General features: G+C 42.7%; 5 protein-coding genes across 5 annotated transcripts; all 5 read right to left on the bottom strand.

Moving 5' to 3' along the window:
• Positions 1 to 7232: 7232 nt before the first annotated feature.
• Positions 7233 to 7643, bottom strand: LOC140546822 (histone H3). Its single transcript, XM_072670239.1, has one exon. The coding sequence runs from the start codon at positions 7641 to 7643 to the stop codon at positions 7233 to 7235; it is 411 nt and encodes a 136-aa protein (XP_072526340.1).
• Positions 7644 to 8285: 642 nt separating this feature from the next.
• LOC140547173 (uncharacterized) lies at positions 8286 to 22748 on the bottom strand. The gene is made up of 2 exons (XM_072670761.1): positions 22366 to 22748; positions 8286 to 8703 (listed from the first exon to the last, which is right to left on the bottom strand). Exons 1-2 carry the CDS (start codon positions 22746 to 22748, stop codon positions 8286 to 8288), a joined length of 801 nt encoding a protein of 266 aa, XP_072526862.1.
• On the bottom strand, positions 12550 to 12924 carry LOC140546741 (histone H2B). Its single transcript, XM_072670130.1, has one exon. The coding sequence runs from the start codon at positions 12922 to 12924 to the stop codon at positions 12550 to 12552; it is 375 nt and encodes a 124-aa protein (XP_072526231.1).
• On the bottom strand, positions 13747 to 14058 carry LOC140546929 (histone H4). Its single transcript, XM_072670398.1, has one exon. It carries the CDS (start codon positions 14056 to 14058, stop codon positions 13747 to 13749), a length of 312 nt encoding a protein of 103 aa, XP_072526499.1.
• Positions 21306 to 21716, bottom strand: LOC140546823 (histone H3). Its single transcript, XM_072670240.1, has one exon. It carries the CDS (start codon positions 21714 to 21716, stop codon positions 21306 to 21308), a length of 411 nt encoding a protein of 136 aa, XP_072526341.1.
• Positions 22749 to 26856: the final 4108 nt, after the last annotated feature.

Raw genomic sequence — 26856 nt, 5'->3', positions numbered from 1 at the left:
TGCGGTGACGGTCTTTCTTTTGGCATGCTCAGTGTACGTGACTGCGTCCCTGATCACGTTTTCCAGGAACACTTTGAGCACACCGCGGGTCTCTTCGTAGATCAGACCGGAGATACGCTTGACGCCACCACGACGAGCCAGACGGCGAATAGCCGGCTTTGTGATACCCTGGATGTTATCGCGAAGCACTTTACGATGACGCTTGGCGCCTCCTTTCCCAAGGCCTTTGCCGCCCTTGCCTCTGCCTGACATCCTCGCTGCTTCTTTTCCCAGTCGACGAGAAGAGAATCTATGAAGCTGGGGAGCCAGAGACACGCATGTTATACTCCTCTATAGGACCTAAATGAAAGCAAGGGAACCGAGCGACGTCACAGTACATTAGCTCCGCCTCATACTCTGTACGTGAGCAGAACGCTTGTTTTGCTGTACAGCGTCTCAAACATGCCTAGACCACTCAAAGATTGCACATAAAGCCACTGAGTGGGTAGCCATACAAAATACAGTATATTAATATTAATTCGGAATTAAATATTAATTCCGTACCCTCTGGATGTACTCATGTTCAAAATTCAAAAAAGTGCTCTTTTTGGATTTCATGTGGATTTCATTAACATGTGGTGTACATGGGGGGGGGGGGGGGGGGGGGGACAATCAATAGTCAAAGTCAAGCAATAATAGCATCACTTCTCAATGCATTTGCAGCATGTCTTCCTTCTACTGCTTGTAGTTTCACAGTCTGGCCACACAATGGCATCCAGACTCCAAGTGTTCTAAAAAGGAATAAACTAATAATAGTAATAATAATAACGCAGCACACTTTGGATCATGCATAACCTTCACTCTGAATACTTTAACTCATCATGATTTAGCTTCGAAACCTACAGCCTAGCTCCAGACCTGCTTGACCTTATAATTAAAAAGTAAGCTAAACTATAATTAGGAGCTAAAATCACTTCTGAAATAGCTTGGTCTTATGGCGAAATCTTAAAATAAATAAATAAATAGCTGAATGAATTAATAAAATTCAGTGACCTAGGCTTAAGATGAACTTACAGTGACTCAAAGTAGGCTCATACACAGCCTCTGACTCCTTTTCACGAAATTTGAAGTGCATAGGGGCCATGTGACCTTTGTAAATAAACATTTATGCACCGTTTTCTTAGAAAGATTACACACTTGACATTATTATTGTTATTATTGTAGTAATTGATTGTGTGTTGTACAATCCTAAACCGCACTCCAGTACTCTCTAGTGCACTAGGTGAGTATAGAAGCCGTTTTTTCGTGACATCGTGCACTCCACAGGGAGTAGTGAGCTGCTTGGGAATTGTTTTTTTTTTTGTTTCTTGTTTTTTCTCTCGGTTGACCGATGTCGTTTCGGCAACTAGCTAACGAAAATAATCTTTTGTAAACAAAACACTAGCTAGCAAGCTACACAGGCTGCCCAGCTCTGAAAACCAGAAGATACGTTGTTGGTAGCCGGGTTTAAGCACGACTGTTTCTCCCTCACTTGCTCCAAATAACAATATAGAGAACTACGCACGTGTCCGTAATATCGTTATTTCTGTGATTAATTTTAAGACACCTAGCCATCATGCTACTCTCCAAGGTGGCTTCTCGGTTTCAACCACGACAGTAAACGTATAAATGTTGCTATATACACCGTTTCATAATAAAACTTGACTGACTCGAGCGAGTGTGTATTTATCTGACAGGTATTTACACTCGCTGGCGTATGTTATTGTTTGTACCATCCGAGTTAGCTAGCATGCTAATCGCTTTGTTAGCTCATGTGGGGACCTGAAAAAGCAAGTTAACTCAAATCACTCAACAGCCACCAATCACGGCTGTATTGCGTACTTTTATGCTACAACTCTGCATGTGGTACTGCACTGTGGTCAACAAATAATGACCCCTCATAATTAGGCTCATATTTGCGCTTTACTATTTATGCTGGCCGCGTTAGCCACGCTGCAAATCGCTAAGCTGGCTCCAAGCTATGTACAACTCCACACATAGATCCAGCAACGGCAGTTCTACATCAATTTGCTGTGACTGGGTGTACAACTTTAGGCTCTCGGCAAAATCGAGTTATCGGATATCATTATCTACTTCATTTTTGGCAAGTTAGCAAACGTTATCGTGCTAACAACGACACACCGGAGCTAACCAGGGTCCAGTAGTGTAAGGACTAAAAAAAAAATGACGTTTCACATGTATGAACATTAAAAGTAGCTAACATATGTCTTAACACGACAAATACCTCGGTCAGCCCTCTGATGGCTGTCGCCATGTGCGCCTCGGTCTCGTATACAACAAAGTCACACTACATCACGCCATTCTAACGTGCGCAGCGTTTATTACACACACACACACACGACAAAATTAGTCCTTCCTCAATGCACCTGAATATAAATCACATAAATGGCTATTTAGTACTAGGGTTACGACCTTGCAAGCATAAAACAAGCACCCACGAAGATCAGCCCACTACTGTACACCATTGCACACGGTTTACTTTTTACTGTGACTGGACGTGCAGTTATCGGATTTCATCATTAGATGAAGATATATATATAGAGATATATAGATAGATAGATAGATAGATAGATAGATAGATAGATAGATAGATAGATAGATAGATAATCAACACACACACACAAACCACCACTGAAATATTTTTGCACATAAAGTAAATTGAGGCCAACTTAAACTAAACCCACACCATTTGGATTCCTCAGGTTTCCACTATACATATTCTAATAACAGCCATATTGGTTAGCAGTTAGTGGAAGAGAAAGGAAGGAAAGAAATTGTGGAAAGCAAAGTATGTTGCAGTTAGTGGATGATAAAGCCTTAGACATATGTTGCAGTTAGTGGATGATAAAGAAATTGTGGTGATATAAAGTGTAAAGCTCATGATGAAGTCAGGGTGAGTGGAAGCAGTTTGGCTTGACCTACCCTTTAGGATTCTGATGGAGTTTCAGGGCTAAGCTTTAAGACTGTGGTCGTAGTACGTGAATGGAGCGTGGATGCCATCTGGTGGTCAAAATGTAAATCTGCAAAATATAAATAGATATATATATATTTTTTTGGTCCACAGAGACATTTAAAGAAGCAAAATCAGAAAGAGGAGAAAGAGTTAAATTTGAGAAGCACAAAAAAGCTAATTCACAAGTGAGTACGGCTGGCTTTTGATACACCTTTGTTAGCACTTTTGTGTTAATTTGTTACTTACCTATGCCTTGAAGAAAGTCTCTGACCTTGCAGGTTAAATGATTTTTTGCGCTGATGGTGCATCCGCTTTCCAATTTTTAGCTTTGCCCCACTTGCCTCCAGCTCTTCAGCCAGGTCTTGATAGCAGAGCGGTGTTCTTTATTGATTTATGATTATTATGTTGACCTCAATATAAGCTGATGCATACATACATACACATAACCATACAACATAGAATTTAAGGGCTCTAAGGGGAGGAGAACAAAGGTCCTACATAGAACTGCACTACTCTACAGTTTGTCTCTTAGTGAGCGAATTGTTGGCTTTTTACCTAACTGATAATAAAGTGCCTTAAATAAAGAGTGCTTCTATCAAGCATTCTTTAACTAAAGACATTTTATCAAGATCTGTAAGGAGATAATACAGTATTGAATATTTTGTTTTCTTCTGTCCTACTTTATCATTAGCATATTGTTAAAACCCAAACAAAATTACGGTGCCCTAAATTAAGTTTTCATTTCATTGCCTGGTAGCATGACAACTGGTTATCATGCTGGCTACTAAAATGCCCAAAAGTTCCTTGGTAGAACTTAGTAGACTTACTGGAGTTCACAACCATCTGTCATATGTAAAAGCTGTAACATTCACACACATACACGTATACATCTATGTTTTTAGCGTTTGCATTTGCGAGTTTGACCACACGATTGCATCCACGCTCCATCCATGACATATATCCACGATCCAAAACAACGGTGACGTTTGCAATAGGGCACTTCCTAAATCCCTTACACTGTATACACTACACAGAAGTGCACTTCTCTAGTCAAGTCTTTTAGGCTTCTGATGGAGTTTCAAGGCTAGGCCTCAAGACTGTGGTCATAGTACGTAAATGGAGCGTGGATGCCATCGTGTGGTCAAAATGTAAAACAATTAATCTTGCAATTTTTAATTTATTTATTTATTTATTTATTGTCCACGGAGACAATTAAAGAAGCAAAATCAGAAAGAGGAGAAAGAGTTACATTTAAATAGCAGAGAAGCTAACTTACAAGGGAGGAGGCAGTACGGTCGGCTGTTGATAAACTTTTGTTAGCACTTTTGTATTCATTTGTTACTTACCTATGCCTTGAAGAAAGTCTCTGACCTAAACCATGCAGGTTAATTATATATATATATATATATATATATATATATATATATATATATATATTTTTTTTTTTTTTTTTTGCACCAATTTGAGGGTGCGTATGCTTTTCCATATTTTAGCTTTGCTCCACTGGCCTCCAGCTCCTCGGTCAGGTCTTGATAGCAGATGAGTCAATTTTATTTGGCAAGGTTTTGGTCAGAGACCATCTTTAGTTAGGCATCATGGGAATTGTAGTCGTTGATCTAATACACTACAAGTTAAAGATATAGTGTCCACAGAGACATTTAAAGTAAGAAAGATCAAACACAAATCGAAAAAATGGTATATTATTGCATACAAGGGAAAAGCTCCTAATGAGGCCAACTAAAACTACATGTTTACCCCTTGGATTTCTCAGGCTCGCTTTACATCTTCTAATAAAAGTCATGTTAGATTAGATAAACACAGAGGGAGTTAATGTTGCTTTTATCATATGTTGCAGTTAGTGGATGATAAAGAAATATGGAAAGACATTGTGGTAAGCAAAGTAAGTGTAGAGCTCATGATGAAGTCAGGGTGAGTGGAAGCAGTTTGGCTAGACCTACCCCTTAGGCTTCTGATGGAGTTTCAGGGCTAAGCTTTAAGTCTGTGGTCGTAGTACGTGAATGGAGCGTGGATGCCATCTGGTGGTCAAAATGTAAATCTGCAAAATATAAAACAATTCATCTTTTTGATTTTTTCTTTTTTGGTCCATGCAGACATTTAAAGAAGCAAAATCAGAAAGAGGAGAAAGAGTTAGAAGCTAACTCACAAGGGAGCAAGTCAGTACGGTCAGCTGTTGATAAACTTTTGTTAGCACTTTTGTATTCATTTGTTACTTACCTATGCCTTGAAGAAAGTCTCTGACCGAAACCTTGCAGGGTGCGTATGCTTTTCCATATTTTAGCTTTGCTTCACTGGCCTCCAGCTCCTCAGTCAGGTCTTGATAGCAGATGAGCGGTTTTCTTTATTGATTTATGATTATTATGGGAACCTCAATATAAACTGATACACAGAGTTTAAGGGCTCTAAAGAGAAGGAAACAAAGGTCCTACATAGAAGTGCACTACTCTACAATTTGTCTCAAAGGCTTCTAGCAGTGAGTGAATTGGTGGCTTTTTACCTAACTGCATGCTGTTTGGTTGTCATGATGGCTAATACAGTGCCTTCCTTAAAGACTGCTTCTTTCAAGCATTCTTCAAAACCTTTCCTTCTGTCCGACTTTATCGTTAGCATATTGTTAAAATGAAACCCAAGCCCAAACGAAAATCATCCCAAAAGACATGTAATTACTTTTTAGATTTATTGGTGCAGTTAACAATCATATTTAATGTGTATAAAATTGCCCTAAATTAAGTTTCCATTTCATTGCCTGGCAGCATGAGAACTGGTAACCATGCTGGCTTCTAAAATGCCCTGAACTGAAGTATGCTTCAATAGAAACATTTTTAAAAATGTACTTTAAAAAACACTAACCAAAATAACACCGCAATACAAATGACTTAGTAGACGTATTGGAGTTCACAACCATCTATCAAATGAAAAAGCTGTAACATTCACACACATTCACGAATAAATCTACGTAGTTAACGTTTGCATTTGCCTTGTTTGACCACACGATGGCATCCACGCTCCATCCATGACATATATGCCCATGATCCCAAAACAACGGTGGTCGTTTGCAATGAGCACTTCCAAAAGCCCTTCTATTCACCACACAGAAGAGCACTACTGTACTCAAGGCTCAAAGGCTTCTACTCTCTATTACATAACCGGGTGCATCCTAGGCAGGACAAACACTTTACCCCTGCCAGTATTTATTCACTATTTCTTTTCCCTAGGCTTCTCTAATGATCATTTTACATGTTCTGGGAAGGTTCATTTAATTTGCTCCATACTTCAAGGGTTATACTTCCAGACAAGCTAGACTGTACTAAATAAGGTAATTTTTGAAGTATAGCACAAAACAATACTGACTCAACATTCATTTAATTTTGGCGAGTTTTCCCGCTGATCTGGGTTAATTTTACAAACAATGTGACGGGAAACATGAATTTTATAGAGTTAACATATAGAGTAAACATATAATTTTTTAGAGTTAGACATGCCTTGTTCTGGTAGAGGTATTGAAAGAGATTAAAAACAAACAAACAAACAAACATTCCTCTCCGGACTATACACTTACCTCCTTTACTGCTGCCCTGGTCTCGCTTACTCTCTATGCAATCAAACTCATGTTGCATATGTATGAAACGTAAGTACCCCAAATCAAGCTCTCATTATATGAATATACACATACATTACTCTCTGAAACTGTGCTTGCAGTTGTATAGTTTCACCACGCGGTGGGATCTACGCTCCATCCATGACTAATGCCGTATGTAATAGGCCAAAACCGGCCTAAACACTACATAGTGTAAAGTGTAGTGTTCTACTGAAGCGGCAGTGGCTTCTACTTTCTGCTGGGGTGAATGAACAGTTTCCAAACTATTAAATATGTATAAACATATTGATAGGAATTAAAAGAAAAGTATTCATATGTATTAAAACACGTTAAAAATGGCGATTTTGATGTGAAATATATATATATATATATATATATATATATATATATATATATATACACATACAGAAGTTGCTTTTTTCCCTAATCTTCACAACCACTGTCTCACGGCTGGTTTCGCTCGCTCAATCCTATGGAATTTAGAAGCGCGCGCGTCATAATAGCCTTACATTATATAAACGCAACACCGAGGTGAGGCGGACATTTGCTGTTTCGGCGCGGACACGGGTAGGTGGCTCTTAAAAGAGCCGTTGGGTATTTCAGGTAAACGTCGAAGCGCTCTGTTTAAGCGCGCTCTCCGCGAATACGGCGGGCCAGCTGGATGTCTTTAGGCATGATGGTGACTCTCTTGGCGTGGATAGCGCACAGATTAGTATCTTCAAACAGACCCACCAAGTACGCCTCGCTAGCCTCCTGCAGGGCCATGACGGCGGAGCTCTGGAAGCGGAGATCAGTCTTGAAGTCCTGAGCGATCTCACGCACTAGGCGCTGGAAGGGCAGCTTACGGATCAGCAGCTCAGTAGACTTCTGGTAGCGGCGGATCTCCCTCAGAGCCACGGTGCCGGGCCTGTAACGGTGAGGCTTTTTCACGCCGCCGGTGGCTGGGGCACTCTTGCGAGCAGCCTTGGTGGCGAGCTGCTTCCTCGGGGCCTTGCCACCGGTGGACTTACGGGCGGTCTGCTTGGTTCTTGCCATCGCGTTGAACTCTACTCCTCTCGGGGAAAAGAAAGAGAATGAGTTCTCGCTCGCTTCACATGGCTTTTAAGCTTTCAAGCCGCTTGCCGCTCATTGGGCGTCTTGAAGTTGTCCGTTTCCCATTGGGCGGCCGGCAATGCGTCGGTGACACTATTGGGCGTCTTCTTTTCAAACCTAAAAGCAAAGCGGCGGGCTCCTGTAATACAAAACAACAAAAAAAATATATATATAATAAGAAGAAAAATAATAGGATCAAACTAATCAACATTTGTAAACTAATATACATTACTGCGAACATTACACACAAACATATATATGTGTGTGTCTAATATATATACATATATATATATATATGAAGGGTGTATACATACACATATGCATGAGGTGTTGGTCTCAGTACGTGAAATATATGAAAAAAATATATCGGCAATTATCTATTCTAGTAACACGAGAGAAAAAAAGAAAAAAAGGACGGCGGTGTGTTTATATAATAAATCGGTTCATAAAGCTATTATTTTTATGCAGTTGGAAATCACGTGAAGAATATGTAGTGTTTGTAAAGGAGCAGCACTTTTCTTAGAAAAAAATGGGTGGCTCTTAAAAGAGCCTTTGTGTATAGATAAATCAACGGAGAGCGCCAATTTACTTTGTTTTCACAGTCTTCTCGGTCTTCTTGGGCAGCAGTACAGCCTGAATGTTGGGCAGCACACCACCTTGGGCGATAGTGACTCCTCCGAGCAGTTTGTTCAGCTCCTCGTCGTTACGAACAGCCAGCTGCAGGTGACGGGGGATGATACGGGTCTTCTTGTTGTCGCGGGCGGCGTTGCCAGCCAACTCGAGAATCTCAGCGGTGAGATACTCCAGGACGGCGGCCAAGTAGACGGGAGCGCCGGCGCCGACCCGCTCAGCGTAGTTGCCTTTACGCAGAAGCCTGTGCACACGGCCAACTGGGAACTGCAGTCCGGCGCGGGACGAACGGGTCTTAGCCTTGGCCCTAGCTTTACCACCGGTTTTGCCTCTTCCACTCATGATTCGCGTCAGTCGTGTTCGTCCAACAAAGCTGAAATAATGCACGCCGGCCAACGAGCGCCGTTGATATAGCAAAAACGCCTACGTTCCTATTGGCTAAAAGCTACGCGCACCAACAGCCAATCGCATTTCCGCCGTCAGACTCTAGCGTCCTCCCACCTCTGCTCGCTTTCCTACCCGACCCCCTCCTCCTCTCGTGCTGTGTCTGTGTGAGCGAGAGAGAGAAAGAAAGGAAGGAAGAAAGAAAACGGGTTAAAGAAAGAAACATTTACCCCCACTCGTGCCCCGTGTTTCGTTTCCCTTTCCAGCTCAAATGTAACACGTTCGACCAAACAGTGGTCATAGAAGGAAAGACCAAACCAAACCCCAAAGAATATTTATCATATATAATTATTGTTTGGGGTAACTAATGAGAGATATTTTTGTGTTGTTGTTGTTGTTTTTTTTTTTTTTTAACAATCATTTCATTGTGCAGTAACAAGGGGGGGAAAGCTGCTTTCTATGAAACTGTGGGTGGCTCTTAAAAGAGCCGTTGAAGAGAGAAATAAGTCATGAAGGTAAACGGCGTAACTGTTTACTTTACTTCTTCTTAGGGGCAGCCTTTTTCGCCTTCGCCGCTTTGGGCTTAGCTGCTTTAGGCTTGACCGTTTTGGCTTTCTTTGGGCTCTTGGTCGCCTTTTTGGGAGCCGCCGGCTTCTTGGCCTTCTTGGGCTCTTCGCTGCCTTCTTAGCGGCCGCGACGGGCTTCTTGGCCTTCTTGGGGGATTTCTTAGCCGCAGTGGGTTTCTTGGCTGCTACCTTCTTGGGCTTCTTGGCCGCGGCTGGTTTCTTGGCGGCCGGCTTCTTAGCTTTAGGTGCCGGTTTCTTGGCGGCCGGCTTCTTCTTTGCCTCGGCCTGCTTCTTGTTAAGCTTGAAAGAGCCCGACGCGCCGGTGCCTTTGGTCTGCACCAGAGTGCCCTTGGTGACGAGGCTCTTGACGGCGAGCTTAACGCGTGAGTTGTTCTTCTCGACGTCGTAGCCGCCGGCAGCCAGGGCTTTCTTCAGGGCGGCGAGAGACACGCCGCTCCTCTCCTTGGAAGCCGAGACGGCCTTGACGATGAGCTCACCCACGCTGGGGCCGGCTTTCTTGGGGCGGGCGGCGGCCTTCTTCTTGGGGGCCTTGGCGGGCGCCGAGGCGGCTGGGGCTGGAGCGACTTCTGCCATTGTTCTGCTTTGCTGAGAGCGCGAGTGAGCACAAACTGCTGCAGCGTTCTGTAGAACCTCCCGCTGCAGCGAGGGGGCCGGCCCTTAAAAGCCACATGAGAACGTTATAGACTCAACTCGCTCGATGCCGCAAAGCCGTGTGGCAGCGACAGTCTCGCACTTGTGTTTTCTCTCGGCGTTTGTCGAGCGAAATATGGGCGAAAGCTCAACTTGGCGAGCGTAGAAATGCTCTCTCGTCTCCGAGAGGCTCCACCGTGTGTTGAGAAGACGGGAAGGGCAGCGTAACGACGCCGCGTTTAATACGGCGCTCACCGAAGCGTGCCACGCTACCGGCGTACCGAACGGGCGGCGGCGCATTTGGCGTGCTAATCTGTGGAAAACGGCGACAAAAGGTGCCACGAACTGGGCGAGTGTTATCCGGTGCGTTGGAGGAGAGCCTCGGCGAGAGCGTGCTGGGCATCCGAGACGTGGGTGCGTTGTTTTGCTCGTCGTGCGGGGCGACCTTGAGGAGTGTGTAAAGCACAGTGTTGCCGTGTGTGCGCAGTATGAACGGAACGGCTCTCCATAGGTCCCCTAATACGCACTCGCACCTTCATTTCCTTCATCACCTCAACACACCCAATATACCATAGCCAAAAATCTCATACTAACCCTAACACAAAATAACTGCATCCACCCCCCCACCCTAAAACGCAAAAACAAAATCTTAAAAAAAAGACAAACCTTATTCTAAAAATCACATGAAATAATCATGCCCTTTTTCAAACCCTAATACAAAATAACTGCACCTTCACTCTATCCCCAATACAAAATAAACCCAAGCTCATTTAAACCCTAAAACCCCATTCTCATTTTAACCCTAATAGAAAATAACCATTTTCTCTCTCCAACCCTAAATGAAATAACCCCATCCTTCTTCCAACCATTATACAAAATAACTCCATCCTCATTCGAACCCCTCACATGAAACAACTGCAATCTCATTCTTGTCCTAAAACAAATTAACCCCATCCCTCCCTCTATCTCAATAAGCAACACACCAAACTTTTGCTTTCATTTAACCCATTCCATGCAGTCATGACCATTCTACTTAGATGTGCATTCCTCAGTAGGCCAAGGGCATGTGTATCCAAAACATCAGGCTGATGGCTTATGTTGAAACTGTTTTACTTTTACTGAATCTTCCTTTGTATCCTAAGGCAAAGGCCTAAGCTCACGTTCACTTTAATTCAATCCACCTTCATCATAAACCTGAGGCCTTTGACCGCCATACTATTTTATTTACTCTACCCTCGTCCTTTTGCCTTGCTTCAACCCTCTACATCAAAAGTCTAGCTCTGAACCTATTCTTGCTCGCTCGAATCTCAACATTAACCTAAGGCTTCAACCAAATTCATCTTTTTGTGACCCAACCAAATAGTCCTAATACAAAATAACTCTGTCCTCCCTCTTAACCTAGTACAACATAACCTTAACATCATTCTAACAATGAAACAAAATAACCCCATCCGCCTTCTAACCCCAAAATAAAATAACCCATTTTCATTCATACTCTAATACAAACCCCACCACCTTCTCTCTCCAACCCTAAAATGAAATAACCCCATCCTTCATCCAACCATTATACAAAATCACTCCATCCTCATTCGAACCCCTCACATGAAACAACTGCAATTTCATTCTTGTCCTAAAACAAATTAACCCCATCCTTCCCTCTATCTCAATAAGCAACACACCAAACTTTTGCTTTCATTTAACCCATTCCATGCAGTCATGACCATTCTACTTAGATGTGCAGTCCTCAGTAGGCCGAGGCCATGTGTATCCATGTGTATCCAAAACATCAGGCTGATGGCTTATGTTGAAACTGACTTTCACTGAACCTTCCTTTGTATCCTAAGGCAAAGGCCTAAGCTCACGGTCACTTTAACTCAATCCACCTTCATCATAAACCTGAGGCCTCCTTACAAAGCCACTGTTACTCACTCTTCCTAGATCACATCTGCACTAAACACACTTTCACCATACTTTTTTACTTACGCTACCTCAATTTAATTATTCTACCCTCGTCCTTTTGTCTTACTTCGACCCTCTACATCAAAAGCCTTGCTCTGAACCTACTTTTGCTCACTCAAATCCCACCATAAACCTAAGGCTTTAACTAACTTCACCCTTCTGTGACCCAACAAAAAAGGCTTGTGGGGAGCCTAACCGTATGCCTGGTTATATATACTAGACAGCTTTCATTACAAAGATCGGGTGTGTAATTCTAGGGTTTAAGTCAACCCTAGTATGGTTTCCTGCCTCACTCTTCCCCACCTGTAAGGCTGATCTCCTCTGGACTGGTCTTTCACAGGTGATGTGCAGCTTCATTTATCCCACTTAGCACTACAAGCCCACTCCATACAGTTAGTATGGCACAGTATTTTAGTTTGCTGCTCTGTCCCTGAATCCTAGTACACTATACCAATTAAATGCAAACAAACAATTAAGTAAGTTGATTTACATACATCAATAAGTATGTAACAATAAAGGCACTCTCTAATAAATAATAATAATAATAATAATAATTAGTATTATAAGTTACTTGGTTCTTGAATAAAACTGCTCTTTGGAAGAAACCGTGGGTGGCTCTTAAAAGAGCCGTTGGGTTTGGATTATGCCGCTATCACTATTTACTTGGAGCTCGTGTACTTGGTGACAGCCTTTGTGCCCTCTGACACGGCGTGCTTAGCCAACTCACCGGGAAGGAGCAGACGCACAGCGGTCTGGATCTCCCTAGAGGTGATAGTAGAACGTTTGTTGTAGTGAGCCAAACGAGAAGACTCACCGGCGATGCGCTCGAAGATGTCGTTCACGAACGAGTTCATGATGCCCATCGCTTTAGAGGAGATTCCAGTGTCAGGGTGGACCTGCTTCAGCACCTTGTACACGTAGATGGCATAGCTCTCCTTCCTGGACTTTCTGCGCTTCTTGCCTCCTTTCCCGGCCGTCTTGGTCACGGCTTTCTTGGATCCCTTCTTGGGCGCGGACTTAGCTGGCTCAGGCATACTGCTCCTCGTCGAGTAAGACTGAAGAATGAGGGGGAGGCGATAAGCTCCCACATTATTTAGACTCTAGCATTTTAATTAGACGAGGTACCGCCTCCAGAATGCCGTCAAACGACCATTGGACAACAAATTGTCCGCTCTCTTCTTGCCAACCCCCCACCCTTCATTCCCCTCCCCTCCCCTCCCCTCCCTCCCCTCCCCTCCCTATTCTCCTCTTCCCTTCCCCCTCCCCTGAGCAGCATTCTCTTTGTTCGCCTACCCGCGCATTTTTACCCACCGTGCAGACGGCACATTATTTTTCGCCACATCGGCGTTGACGGCGATATTCTGAATTTATTCAAACGTTTAATCAACGCATACGGGGGAAATTGAAAACTATATGTATTCTTCATATATATAAAATTAGCTTCTTAACCGGGAGATTCATAACCACCATCATTGACTATATTGAAACAAACAAACAAATATGATTCTTGCAACATTCTTCCCGCGCATTCTTAATCTACAGGGCTGTTTTTCTGTTTTTCGGCACAGCGGCGTTGACGGCGATTTTTTTTCTATCAGGATTTATTAAGACATATAGTTCGGATTTAACCAACGCACACGGGGGGCAAAATGGAAAACAATACATATATACAGACATATCTATTATATGTATATATACACATGTATTCTTCCGGTATATTACATTTTAATACAGAGTATGCGGGAGATCGACTGCCTTATTTGATAACAAACTAAGAATAGAAACAGGCTCTTTTGCTGGATTTGTGGGTGGCTCTTAAAAGAGCCGTTGTGTTTAGAGCTGTTCAGGCCGAGCGTTTAACCTCCGAATCCGTACAGAGTGCGTCCCTGGCGCTTCAGGGCGTACACCACATCCATAGCGGTGACGGTCTTTCTTTTGGCATGCTCAGTGTACGTGACTGCGTCCCTGATCACGTTTTCCAGGAACACTTTGAGCACACCGCGGGTCTCTTCGTAGATCAGACCGGAGATACGCTTGACGCCACCACGACGAGCCAGACGGCGAATAGCCGGCTTTGTGATACCCTGGATGTTATCGCGAAGCACTTTACGATGACGCTTGGCGCCTCCTTTCCCAAGGCCTTTGCCGCCCTTGCCTCTGCCTGACATCCTCGCTGCTTCTTTTCCCAGTCGACGAGAAGAGAATCTATGAAGCTGGGGAGCCAGAGACACGCATGTTATACTCCTCTATAGGACCTAAATGAAAGCAAGGGAACCGAGCGACGTCACAGTACATTAGCTCCGCCTCATACTCTGTACGTGAGCAGAACGCTTGTTTTGCTGTACAGCGTCTCAAACATGCCTAGACCACTCAAAGATTGCACATAAAGCCACTGAGTGGGTAGCCATACAAAATACAGTATATTAATATTAATTCGGAATTAAATATTAATTCCGTACCCTCTGGATGTACTCATGTTCAAAATTCAAAAAAGTGCTCTTTTTGGATTTCATGTGGATTTCATTAACATGTGGTGTACATGGGGGGGGGGGGGACAATCAATAGTCAAAGTCAAGCAATAATAGCATCACTTCTCAATGCATTTGCAGCATGTCTTCCTTCTACTGCTTGTAGTTTCACAGTCTGGCCACACAATGGCATCCAGACTCCAAGTGTTCTAAAAAGGAATAAACTAATAATAGTAATAATAATAACGCAGCACACTTTGGATCATGCATAACCTTCACTCTGAATACTTTAACTCATCATGATTTAGCTTCGAAACCTACAGCCTAGCTCCAGACCTGCTTGACCTTATAATTAAAAAGTAAGCTAAACTATAATTAGGAGCTAAAATCACTTCTGAAATAGCTTGGTCTTATGGCGAAATCTTAAAATAAATAAATAAATAGCTGAATGAATTAATAAAATTCAGTGACCTAGGCTTAAGATGAACTTACAGTGACTCAAAGTAGGCTCATACACAGCCTCTGACTCCTTTTCACGAAATTTGAAGTGCATAGGGGCCATGTGACCTTTGTAAATAAACATTTATGCACCGTTTTCTTAGAAAGATTACACACTTGACATTATTATTGTTATTATTGTAGTAATTGATTGTGTGTTGTACAATCCTAAACCGCACTCCAGTACTCTCTAGTGCACTAGGTGAGTATAGAAGCCGTTTTTTCGTGACATCGTGCACTCCACAGGGAGTAGTGAGCTGCTTGGGAATTGTTTTTTTTTTGTTTCTTGTTTTTTCTCTCGGTTGACCGATGTCGTTTCGGCAACTAGCTAACGAAAATAATCTTTTGTAAACAAAACACTAGCTAGCAAGCTACACAGGCTGCCCAGCTCTGAAAACCAGAAGATACGTTGTTGGTAGCCGGGTTTAAGCACGACTGTTTCTCCCTCACTTGCTCCAAATAACAATATAGAGAACTACGCACGTGTCCGTAATATCGTTATTTCTGTGATTAATTTTAAGACACCTAGCCATCATGCTACTCTCCAAGGTGGCTTCTCGGTTTCAACCACGACAGTAAACGTATAAATGTTGCTATATACACCGTTTCATAATAAAACTTGACTGACTCGAGCGAGTGTGTATTTATCTGACAGGTATTTACACTCGCTGGCGTATGTTATTGTTTGTACCATCCGAGTTAGCTAGCATGCTAATCGCTTTGTTAGCTCATGTGGGGACCTGAAAAAGCAAGTTAACTCAAATCACTCAACAGCCACCAATCACGGCTGTATTGCGTACTTTTATGCTACAACTCTGCATGTGGTACTGCACTGTGGTCAACAAATAATGACCCCTCATAATTAGGCTCATATTTGCGCTTTACTATTTATGCTGGCCGCGTTAGCCACGCTGCAAATCGCTAAGCTGGCTCCAAGCTATGTACAACTCCACACATAGATCCAGCAACGGCAGTTCTACATCAATTTGCTGTGACTGGGTGTACAACTTTAGGCTCTCGGCAAAATCGAGTTATCGGATATCATTATCTACTTCATTTTTGGCAAGTTAGCAAACGTTATCGTGCTAACAACGACACACCGGAGCTAACCAGGGTCCAGTAGTGTAAGGACTAAAAAAAAAATGACGTTTCACATGTATGAACATTAAAAGTAGCTAACATATGTCTTAACACGACAAATACCTCGGTCAGCCCTCTGATGGCTGTCGCCATGTGCGCCTCGGTCTCGTATACAACAAAGTCACACTACATCACGCCATTCTAACGTGCGCAGCGTTTATTACACACACACACACACGACAAAATTAGTCCTTCCTCAATGCACCTGAATATAAATCACATAAATGGCTATTTAGTACTAGGGTTACGACCTTGCAAGCATAAAACAAGCACCCACGAAGATCAGCCCACTACTGTACACCATGGCACACGGTTTACTTTTTACTGTGACTGGACGTGCAGTTATCGGATTTCATCATTAGATGAAGATATATATATAGAGATATATAGATAGATAGATAGATAGATAGATAGATAGATAGATAATCAATAATACGTCATCTATCGAACTTGTAGTTAGTCATCATGGGAATTGTAGTCCTTGATCTTGACACTACAGGATAAAGACACATCGTGTCATTGACACATTGACATAAAGACGTTTAAAGAAACACACAAACCAGTACAGGGTTTGTATTTTCTGTCAGAATGAATGAGTATGCATAAAGCAAGCCATATATATGTCTACAAATGCATGTCTCTCTCTCTCTCTCTCTCTCTCTCTCTCTCTCTCTCTTTCTCTCTCTCTCTCTCACACACACACAAACCACCACTGAAATATTTTTGCACATAAAGTAAATTGAGGCCAACTTAAACTAAACCCACACCATTTGGATTCCTCAGGTTTCCACTATACATATTCTAATAACAGCCATATTGGTTAGCAGTTAGTGGAAGAGAAAGGAAGGAAAGAAATTGTGGAAAGCAAAGTATGTTGCAGTTAGTGGATGATAAAGCCTTAGACATATGTTGCAGTTAGTGGATGATAAAGAAATTGTGGTGATATAAAGTGTAAAGCTCATGATGAAGTCAGGGTGAGTGGAAGCAGTTTGGCTTGACCTACCCTTTAGGATTCTGATGGAGTTTCAGGGCTAAGCTTTAAGACTGTGGTCGTAGTACGTGAATGGAGCGTGGATGCCATCTGGTGGTCAAAATGTAAATCTGCAAAATATAAATAGATATATATATATTTTTTTGGTCCACAGAGACATTTAAAGAAGCAAAATCAGAAAGAGGAGAAAGAGTTAAATTTGAGAAGCACAAAAAAGCTAATTCACAAGTGAGTACGGCTGGCTTTTGATACACCTTTGTTAGCACTTTTGTGTTAATTTGTTACTTACCTATGCCTTGAAGAAAGTCTCTGACCTTGCAGGTTAAATGATTTTTTGCGCTGATGGTGCATCCGCTTTCCAATTTTTAGCTTTGCCCCACTTGCCTCCAGCTCTTCAGCCAGGTCTTGATAGCAGAGCGGTGTTCTTTATTGATTTATGATTATTATGTTGACCTCAATATAAGCTGATGCATACATACATACACATAACCATACAACATAGAATTTAAGGGCTCTAAGGGGAGGAGAACAAAGGTCCTACATAGAACTGCACTACTCTACAGTTTGTCTCTTAGTGAGCGAATTGTTGGCTTTTTACCTAACTGATAATAAAGTGCCTTAAATAAAGAGTGCTTCTATCAAGCATTCTTTAACTAAAGACATTTTATCAAGATCTGTAAGGAGATAATACAGTATTGAATATTTTGTTTTCTTCTGTCCTACTTTATCATTAGCATATTGTTAAAACCCAAACAAAATTACGGTGCCCTAAATTAAGTTTTCATTTCATTGCCTGGTAGCATGACAACTGGTTATCATGCTGGCTACTAAAATGCCCAAAAGTTCCTTGGTAGAACTTAGTAGACTTACTGGAGTTCACAACCATCTGTCATATGTAAAAGCTGTAACATTCACACACATACACGTATACATCTATGTTTTTAGCGTTTGCATTTGCGAGTTTGACCACACGATTGCATCCACGCTCCATCCATGACATATATCCACGATCCCAAAACAACGGTGACGTTTGCAATAGGGCACTTCCTAAATCCCTTACACTGTATACACTACACAGAAGTGCACTTCTCTAGTCAAGTCTTTTAGGCTTCTGATGGAGTTTCAAGGCTAGGCCTCAAGACTGTGGTCATAGTACGTAAATGGAGCGTGGATGCCATCGTGTGGTCAAAATGTAAAACAATTAATCTTGCAATTTTTAATTTATTTATTTATTTATTTATTGTCCACGGAGACAATTAAAGAAGCAAAATCAGAAAGAGGAGAAAGAGTTACATTTAAATAGCAGAGAAGCTAACTTACAAGGGAGGAGGCAGTACGGTCGGCTGTTGATAAACTTTTGTTAGCACTTTTGTATTCATTTGTTACTTACCTATGCCTTGAAGAAAGTCTCTGACCTAAACCATGCAGGTTAATTATATATATATATATATATATATATATATATATATATATATATATATTTTTTTTTTTTTTTTTTGCACCAATTTGAGGGTGCGTATGCTTTTCCATATTTTAGCTTTGCTCCACTGGCCTCCAGCTCCTCGGTCAGGTCTTGATAGCAGATGAGTCAATTTTATTTGGCAAGGTTTTGGTCAGAGACCATCTTTAGTTAGGCATCATGGGAATTGTAGTCGTTGATCTAATACACTACAAGTTAAAGATATAGTGTCCACAGAGACATTTAAAGTAAGAAAGATCAAACACAAATCGAAAAAATGGTATATTATTGCATACAAGGGAAAAGCTCCTAATGAGGCCAACTAAAACTACATGTTTACCCCTTGGATTTCTCAGGCTCGCTTTACATCTTCTAATAAAAGTCATGTTAGATTAGATAAACACAGAGGGAGTTAATGTTGCTTTTATCATATGTTGCAGTTAGTGGATGATAAAGAAATATGGAAAGACATTGTGGTAAGCAAAGTAAGTGTAGAGCTCATGATGAAGTCAGGGTGAGTGGAAGCAGTTTGGCTAGACCTACCCCTTAGGCTTCTGATGGAGTTTCAGGGCTAAGCTTTAAGTCTGTGGTCGTAGTACGTGAATGGAGCGTGGATGCCATCTGGTGGTCAAAATGTAAATCTGCAAAATATAAAACAATTCATCTTTTTGATTTTTTCTTTTTTGGTCCATGCAGACATTTAAAGAAGCAAAATCAGAAAGAGGAGAAAGAGTTAGAAGCTAACTCACAAGGGAGCAAGTCAGTACGGTCAGCTGTTGATAAACTTTTGTTAGCACTTTTGTATTCATTTGTTACTTACCTATGCCTTGAAGAAAGTCTCTGACCGAAACCTTGCAGGGTGCGTATGCTTTTCCATATTTTAGCTTTGCTTCACTGGCCTCCAGCTCCTCAGTCAGGTCTTGATAGCAGATGAGCGGTTTTCTTTATTGATTTATGATTATTATGGGAACCTCAATATAAACTGATACACAGAGTTTAAGGGCTCTAAAGAGAAGGAAACAAAGGTCCTACATAGAAGTGCACTACTCTACAATTTGTCTCAAAGGCTTCTAGCAGTGAGTGAATTGGTGGCTTTTTACCTAACTGCATGCTGTTTGGTTGTCATGATGGCTAATACAGTGCCTTCCTTAAAGACTGCTTCTTTCAAGCATTCTTCAAAACCTTTCCTTCTGTCCGACTTTATCGTTAGCATATTGTTAAAATGAAACCCAAGCCCAAACGAAAATCATCCCAAAAGACATGTAATTACTTTTTAGATTTATTGGTGCAGTTAACAATCATATTTAATGTGTATAAAATTGCCCTAAATTAAGTTTCCATTTCATTGCCTGGCAGCATGAGAACTGGTAACCATGCTGGCTTCTAAAATGCCCTGAACTGAAGTATGCTTCAATAGAAACATTTTTAAAAATGTACTTTAAAAAACACTAACCAAAATAACACCGCAATACAAATGACTTAGTAGACGTATTGGAGTTCACAACCATCTATCAAATGAAAAAGCTGTAACATTCACACACATTCACGAATAAATCTACGTAGTTAACGTTTGCATTTGCCTTGTTTGACCACACGATGGCATCCACGCTCCATCCATGACATATATGCCCATGATCCCAAAACAACGGTGGTCGTTTGCAATGAGCACTTCCAAAAGCCCTTCTATTCACCACACAGAAGAGCACTACTGTACTCAAGGCTCAAAGGCTTCTACTCTCTATTACATAACCGGGTGCATCCTAGGCAGGACAAACACTTTACCCCTGCCAGTATTTATTCACTATTTCTTTTCCCTAGGCTTCTCTAATGATCATTTTACATGTTCTGGGAAGGTTCATTTAATTTGCTCCATACTTCAAGGGTTATACTTCCAGACAAGCTAGACTGTACTAAATAAGGTAATTTTTGAAGTATAGCACAAAACAATACTGACTCAACATTCATTTAATTTTGGCGAGTTTTCCCGCTGATCTGGGTTAATTTTACAAACAATGTGACGGGAAACATGAATTTTATAGAGTTAACATATAGAGTAAACATATAATTTTTTAGAGTTAGACATGCCTTGTTCTGGTAGAGGTATTGAAAGAGATTAAAAACAAACAAACAAACAAACATTCCTCTCCGGACTATACACTTACCTCCTTTACTGCTGCCCTGGTCTCGCTTACTCTCTATGCAATCAAACTCATGTTGCATATGTATGAAACGTAAGTACCCCAAATCAAGCTCTCATTATATGAATATACACATACATTACTCTCTGAAACTGTGCTTGCAGTTGTATAGTTTCACCACGCGGTGGGATCTACGCTCCATCCATGACTAATGCCGTATGTAATAGGCCAAAACCGGCCTAAACACTACATAGTGTAAAGTGTAGTGTTCTACTGAAGCGGCAGTGGCTTCTACTTTCTGCTGGGGTGAATGAACAGTTTCCAAACTATTAAATATGTATAAACATATTGATAGGAATTAAAAGAAAAGTATTCATATGTATTAAAACACGTTAAAAATGGCGATTTTGATGTGAAATATATATATATATATATATATATATATATATATATATATATATATATATATATATATATATATATATATTTATATATACACATACAGAAGTTGCTTTTTTCCCTAATCTTCACAACCACTGTCTCACGGCTGGTTTCGCTCGCTCAATCCTATGGAATTTAGAAGCGCGCGCGTCATAATAGCCTTACATTATATAAACGCAACACCGAGGTGAGGCGGACATTTGCTGTTTCGGCGCGGACACGGGTAGGTGGCTCTTAAAAGAGCCGTTGGGTATTTCAGGTAAACGTCGAAGCGCTCTGTTTAAGCGCGCTCTCCGCGAATACGGCGGGCCAGCTGGATGTCTTTAGGCATGATGGTGACTCTCTTGGCGTGGATAGCGCACAGATTAGTATCTTCAAACAGACCCACCAAGTACGCCTCGCTAGCCTCCTGCAGGGCCATGACGGCGGAGCTCTGGAAGCGGAGATCAGTCTTGAAGTCCTGAGCGATCTCACGCACTAGGCGCTGGAAGGGCAGCTTACGGATCAGCAGCTCAGTAGACTTCTGGTAGCGGCGGATCTCCCTCAGAGCCACGGTGCCGGGCCTGTAACGGTGAGGCTTTTTCACGCCGCCGGTGGCTGGGGCACTCTTGCGAGCAGCCTTGGTGGCGAGCTGCTTCCTCGGGGCCTTGCCACCGGTGGACTTACGGGCGGTCTGCTTGGTTCTTGCCATCGCGTTGAACTCTACTCCTCTCGGGGAAAAGAAAGAGAATGAGTTCTCGCTCGCTTCACATGGCTTTTAAGCTTTCAAGCCGCTTGCCGCTCATTGGGCGTCTTGAAGTTGTCCGTTTCCCATTGGGCGGCCGGCAATGCGTCGGTGACACTATTGGGCGTCTTCTTTTCAAACCTAAAAGCAAAGCGGCGGGCTCCTGTAATACAAAACAACAAAAAAAAATATATATATAATAAGAAGAAAAATAATAGGATCAAACTAATCAACATTTGTAAACTAATATACATTACTGCGAACATTACACACAAACATATATATGTGTGTGTCTAATATATATACATATATATATATATATATGAAGGGTGTACACATACACATATGCATGAGGTGTTGGTCTCAGTACGTGAAATATATGAAAAAAATATATCGGCAATTATCTATTCTAGTAACACGAGAGAAAAAAAGAAAAAAAGGACGGCGGTGTGTTTATATAATAAATCGGTTCATAAAGCTATTATTTTTATGCAGTTGGAAATCACGTGAAGAATATGTAGTGTTTGTAAAGGAGCAGCACTTTTCTTAGAAAAAAATGGGTGGCTCTTAAAAGAGCCTTTGTGTATGGATAAATCAACGGAGAGCGCCAATTTACTTTGTCTTCACAGTCTTCTCGGTCTTCTTGGGCAGCAGTACAGCCTGAATGTTGGGCAGCACACCACCTTGGGCGATAGTGACTCCTCCGAGCAGTTTGTTCAGCTCCTCGTCGTTACGAACAGCCAGCTGCAGGTGACGGGGGATGATACGGGTCTTCTTGTTGTCGCGGGCGGCGTTGCCAGCCAACTCGAGAATCTCAGCGGTGAGATACTCCAGGACGGCGGCCAAGTAGACGGGAGCGCCGGCGCCGACCCGCTCAGCGTAGTTGCCTTTACGCAGAAGCCTGTGCACACGGCCAACTGGGAACTGCAGTCCGGCGCGGGACGAACGGGTCTTAGCCTTGGCCCTAGCTTTACCACCGGTTTTGCCTCTTCCACTCATGATTCGCGTCAGTCGTGTTCGTCCAACAAAGCTGAAATAATGCACGCCGGCCAACGAGCGCCGTTGATATAGCAAAAACGCCTACGTTCCTATTGGCTAAAAGCTACGCGCACCAACAGCCAATCGCATTTCCGCCGTCAGACTCTAGCGTCCTCCCACCTCTGCTCGCTTTCCTACCCGACCCCCTCCTCCTCTCGTGCTGTGTCTGTGTGAGCGAGAGAGAGAAAGAAAGGAAGGAAGAAAGAAAACGGGTTAAAGAAAGAAACATTTACCCCCACTCGTGCCCCGTGTTTCGTTTCCCTTTCCAGCTCAAATGTAACACGTTCGACCAAACAGTGGTCATAGAAGGAAAGACCAAACCAAACCCCAAAGAATATTTATCATATATAATTATTGTTTGGGGTAACTAATGAGAGATATTTTTGTGTTGTTGTTGTTGTTTTTTTTTTTTTTTAACAATCATTTCATTGTGCAGTAACAAGGGGGGCAAAGCTGCTTTCTATGAAACTGTGGGTGGCTCTTAAAAGAGCCGTTGAAGAGAGAAATAAGTCATGAAGGTAAACGGCGTAACTGTTTACTTTACTTCTTCTTAGGGGCAGCCTTTTTCGCCTTCGCCGCTTTGGGCTTAGCTGCTTTAGGCTTGACCGTTTTGGCTTTCTTTGGGCTCTTGGTCGCCTTTTTGGGAGCCGCCAGCTTCTTGGCCTTCTTGGGGCTCTTCGCTGCCTTCTTAGCGGCCGCGACGGGCTTCTTGGCCTTCTTGGGGGATTTCTTAGCCGCAGTGGGTTTCTTGGCTGCTACCTTCTTGGGCTTCTTGGCCGCGGCTGGTTTCTTGGCGGCCGGCTTCTTAGCTTTAGGTGCCGGTTTCTTGGCGGCCGGCTTCTTCTTTGCCTCGGCCTGCTTCTTGTTAAGCTTGAAAGAGCCCGACGCGCCGGTGCCTTTGGTCTGCACCAGAGTGCCCTTGGTGACGAGGCTCTTGACGGCGAGCTTAACGCGTGAGTTGTTCTTCTCGACGTCGTAGCCGCCGGCAGCCAGGGCTTTCTTCAGGGCGGCGAGAGACACGCCGCTCCTCTCCTTGGAAGCCGAGACGGCCTTGACGATGAGCTCGCCCACGCTGGGGCCGGCTTTCTTGGGGCGGGCGGCGGCCTTCTTCTTGGGGGCCTTGGCGGGCGCCGAGGCGGCTGGGGCTGGAGCGACTTCTGCCATTGTTCTGCTTTGCTGAGAGCGCGAGTGAGCACAAACTGCTGCAGCGTTCTGTAGAACCTCCCGCTGCAGCGAGGGGGCCGGCCCTTAAAAGCCACATGAGAACGTTGTAGACTCAACTCGCTCGATGCCGCAAAGCCGTGTGGCAGCGACAGTCTCGCACTTGTGTTTTCTCTCGGCGTTTGTCGAGCGAAATATGGGCGAAAGCTCAACTTGGCGAGCGTAGAAATGCTCTCTCGTCTCCGAGAGGCTCCACCGTGTGTTGAGAAGACGGGAAGGGCAGCGTAACGACGCCGCGTTTAATACGGCGCTCACCGAAGCGTGCCACGCTACCGGCGTACCGAACGGGCGGCGGCGCATTTGGCGTGCTAATCTGTGGAAAACGGCGACAAAAGGTGCCACGAACTGGGCGAGTGTTATCCGGTGCGTTGGAGGAGAGCCTCGGCGAGAGCGTGCTGGGCATCCGAGACGTGGGTGCGTTGTTTTGCTCGTCGTGCGGGGCGACCTTGAGGAGTGTGTAAAGCACAGTGTTGCCGTGTGTGCGCAGTATGAACGGAACGGCTCTCCATAGGTCCCCTAATACGCACTCGCACCTTCATTTCCTTCATCACCTCAACACACCCAATATACCATAGCCAAAAATCTCATACTAACCCTAACACAAAATAACTGCATCCACCCCCCCACCCTAAAACGCAAAAACAAAATCTTAAAAAAAAGACAAACCTTATTCTAAAAATCACATGAAATAATCATGCCCTTTTTCAAACCCTAATACAAAATAACTGCACCTTCACTCTATCCCCAATACAAAATAAACCCAAGCTCATTTAAACCCTAAAACCCCATTCTCATTTTAACCCTAATAGAAAATAACCATTTTCTCTCTCCAACCCTAAATGAAATAACCCCATCCTTCTTCCAACCATTATACAAAATAACTCCATCCTCATTCGAACCCCTCACATGAAACAACTGCAATCTCATTCTTGTCCTAAAACAAATTAACCCCATCCCTCCCTCTATCTCAATAAGCAACACACCAAACTTTTGCTTTCATTTAACCCATTCCATGCAGTCATGACCATTCTACTTAGATGTGCATTCCTCAGTAGGCCGAGGCCATGTGTATGAGGTAGGATGGGGTTAATCAGTAAGCCGAGGCCATGTGTATCCAAATCATCAGGCTGATGGCCAATGTTGAAACTCACTTTTACTGAGCCTTCCTAAGGCAAAGGCCTAAGCTCACGGTCACTTTAACTCAATCCACCTTCATCATAAACCTGAGGCCTTTGACCGCCATACTATTTTATTTACTCTACCCTTGTCCTTTTGCCTTGCTTCAACCCTCTACATCAAAAGTCTAGCTCTGAACCTATTCTTGCTCGCTCGAATCTCACCATTAACCTAAGGCTTCAACCAAATTCATCTTTTTGTGACCCAACCAAATAGTCCTAATACAAAATAACTCTGTCCTCCCTCTTAACCTAGTACAACATAACCTTAACATCATTCTAACAATGAAACAAAATAACCCCATCCGCCGTCTAACCCCAAAATAAAATAACCCATTTTCATTCATACTCTAATACAAACCCCACCACCTTCTCTCTCCAACCCTAAAATGAAATAACCCCATCCTTCCTCCAACCATTATACAAAATAACTCCATCCTCATTCGAACCCCTCACATTAAACAATTGCAATCTCATTCTTGTCCTAAAACAAATTAACCCCATCCCTCCCTCTATCTCAATAAGCAACACACCAAACTTTTGCTTTCATTTAACCCATTCCATGCAGTCATGACCATTCTACTTAGATGTGCATTCCTCAGTAGGCCAAGGGCATGTGTATCCAAAACATCAGGCTGATGGCTTATGTTGAAACTGTTTTACTTTTACTGAATCTTCCTTTGTATCCTAAGGCAAAGGCCTAAGCTCACGGTCACTTTAACTCAATCCACCTTCATCATAAACCTGAGGCCTTTGACCGCCATACTATTTTATTTACTCTACCCTCGTCCTTTTGCCTTGCTTCAACCCTCTACATCAAAAGTCTAGCTCTGAACCTATTCTTGCTCGCTCGAATCTCAACATTAACCTAAGGCTTCAACCAAATTCATCTTTTTGTGACCCAACCAAATAGTCCTAATACAAAATAACTCTGTCCTCCCTCTTAACCTAGTACAACATAACCTTAACATCATTCTAACAATGAAACAAAATAACCCCATCCGCCGTCTAACCCCAAAATAAAATAACCCATTTTCATTCATACTCTAATACAAACCCCACCACCTTCTCTCTCCAACCCTAAAATGAAATAACCCCATCCTTCATCCAACCATTATACAAAATCACTCCATCCTCATTCGAACCCCTCACATGAAACAACTGCAATCTCATTCTTGTCCTAAAACAAATTAACCCCATCCTTCCCTCTATCTCAATAAGCAACACACCAAACTTTTGCTTTCATTTAACCCATTCCATGCAGTCATGACCATTCTACTTAGATGTGCAGTCCTCAGTAGGCCGAGACCATGTGTATCCATGTGTATCCAAAACATCAGGCTGATGGCTTATGTTGAAACTCACTTTCACTGAACCTTCCTTTGTATCCTAAGGCAAAGGCCTAAGCTCACGGTCACTTTAACTCAATCCACCTTCATCATAAACCTGAGGCCTCCTTACAAAGCCACTGTTACTCACTCTTCCTAGATCACATCTGCACTAAACACACTTTCACCACCATACTTTTTTACTTACGCTACCTCAATTTAATTATTCTACCCTCGTCCTTTTGCCTTACTTCGACCCTCTACATCAAAAGCCTTGCTCTGAACCTACTTTTGCTCACTCAAATCCCACCATAAACCTAAGGCTTTAACTAACTTCACCCTTCT

The sequence above is a fragment of the Salminus brasiliensis genome, chromosome 24, assembly GCF_030463535.1.
Source record: "Salminus brasiliensis chromosome 24, fSalBra1.hap2, whole genome shotgun sequence".
In the NCBI taxonomy this organism is placed as follows: Eukaryota; Metazoa; Chordata; class Actinopteri; order Characiformes; family Bryconidae; genus Salminus; species Salminus brasiliensis.
The sequence above is the reverse complement of the archived record's forward strand: the minus strand, read 5'-3'. Positions and strand labels throughout refer to the sequence as shown.

What these genes read in the sequence shown, in the direction of transcription:
- LOC140547173 (XM_072670761.1), bottom strand. Translation starts at nt 22,748, where the DNA reads ATGAGTGGAAGAGGCAAAACCGGTGGTAAAGCTAGGGCCAAGGCTAAG. An exon ending in GAGAAGACTGTGAAGACAAA is followed by an intron (nt 8,704 to 22,365) that starts GTAAATTGGCGC and finishes GCATTATTTCAG; the next exon opens with CTTTGTTGGACGAACACGAC.
- LOC140546929 (XM_072670398.1), bottom strand. Translation starts at nt 14,058, where the DNA reads ATGTCAGGCAGAGGCAAGGGCGGCAAAGGCCTTGGGAAAGGAGGCGCC.
- LOC140546823 (XM_072670240.1), bottom strand. Translation starts at nt 21,716, where the DNA reads ATGGCAAGAACCAAGCAGACCGCCCGTAAGTCCACCGGTGGCAAGGCC.
- LOC140546822 (XM_072670239.1), bottom strand. Translation starts at nt 7,643, where the DNA reads ATGGCAAGAACCAAGCAGACCGCCCGTAAGTCCACCGGTGGCAAGGCC.
- LOC140546741 (XM_072670130.1), bottom strand. Translation starts at nt 12,924, where the DNA reads ATGCCTGAGCCAGCTAAGTCCGCGCCCAAGAAGGGATCCAAGAAAGCC.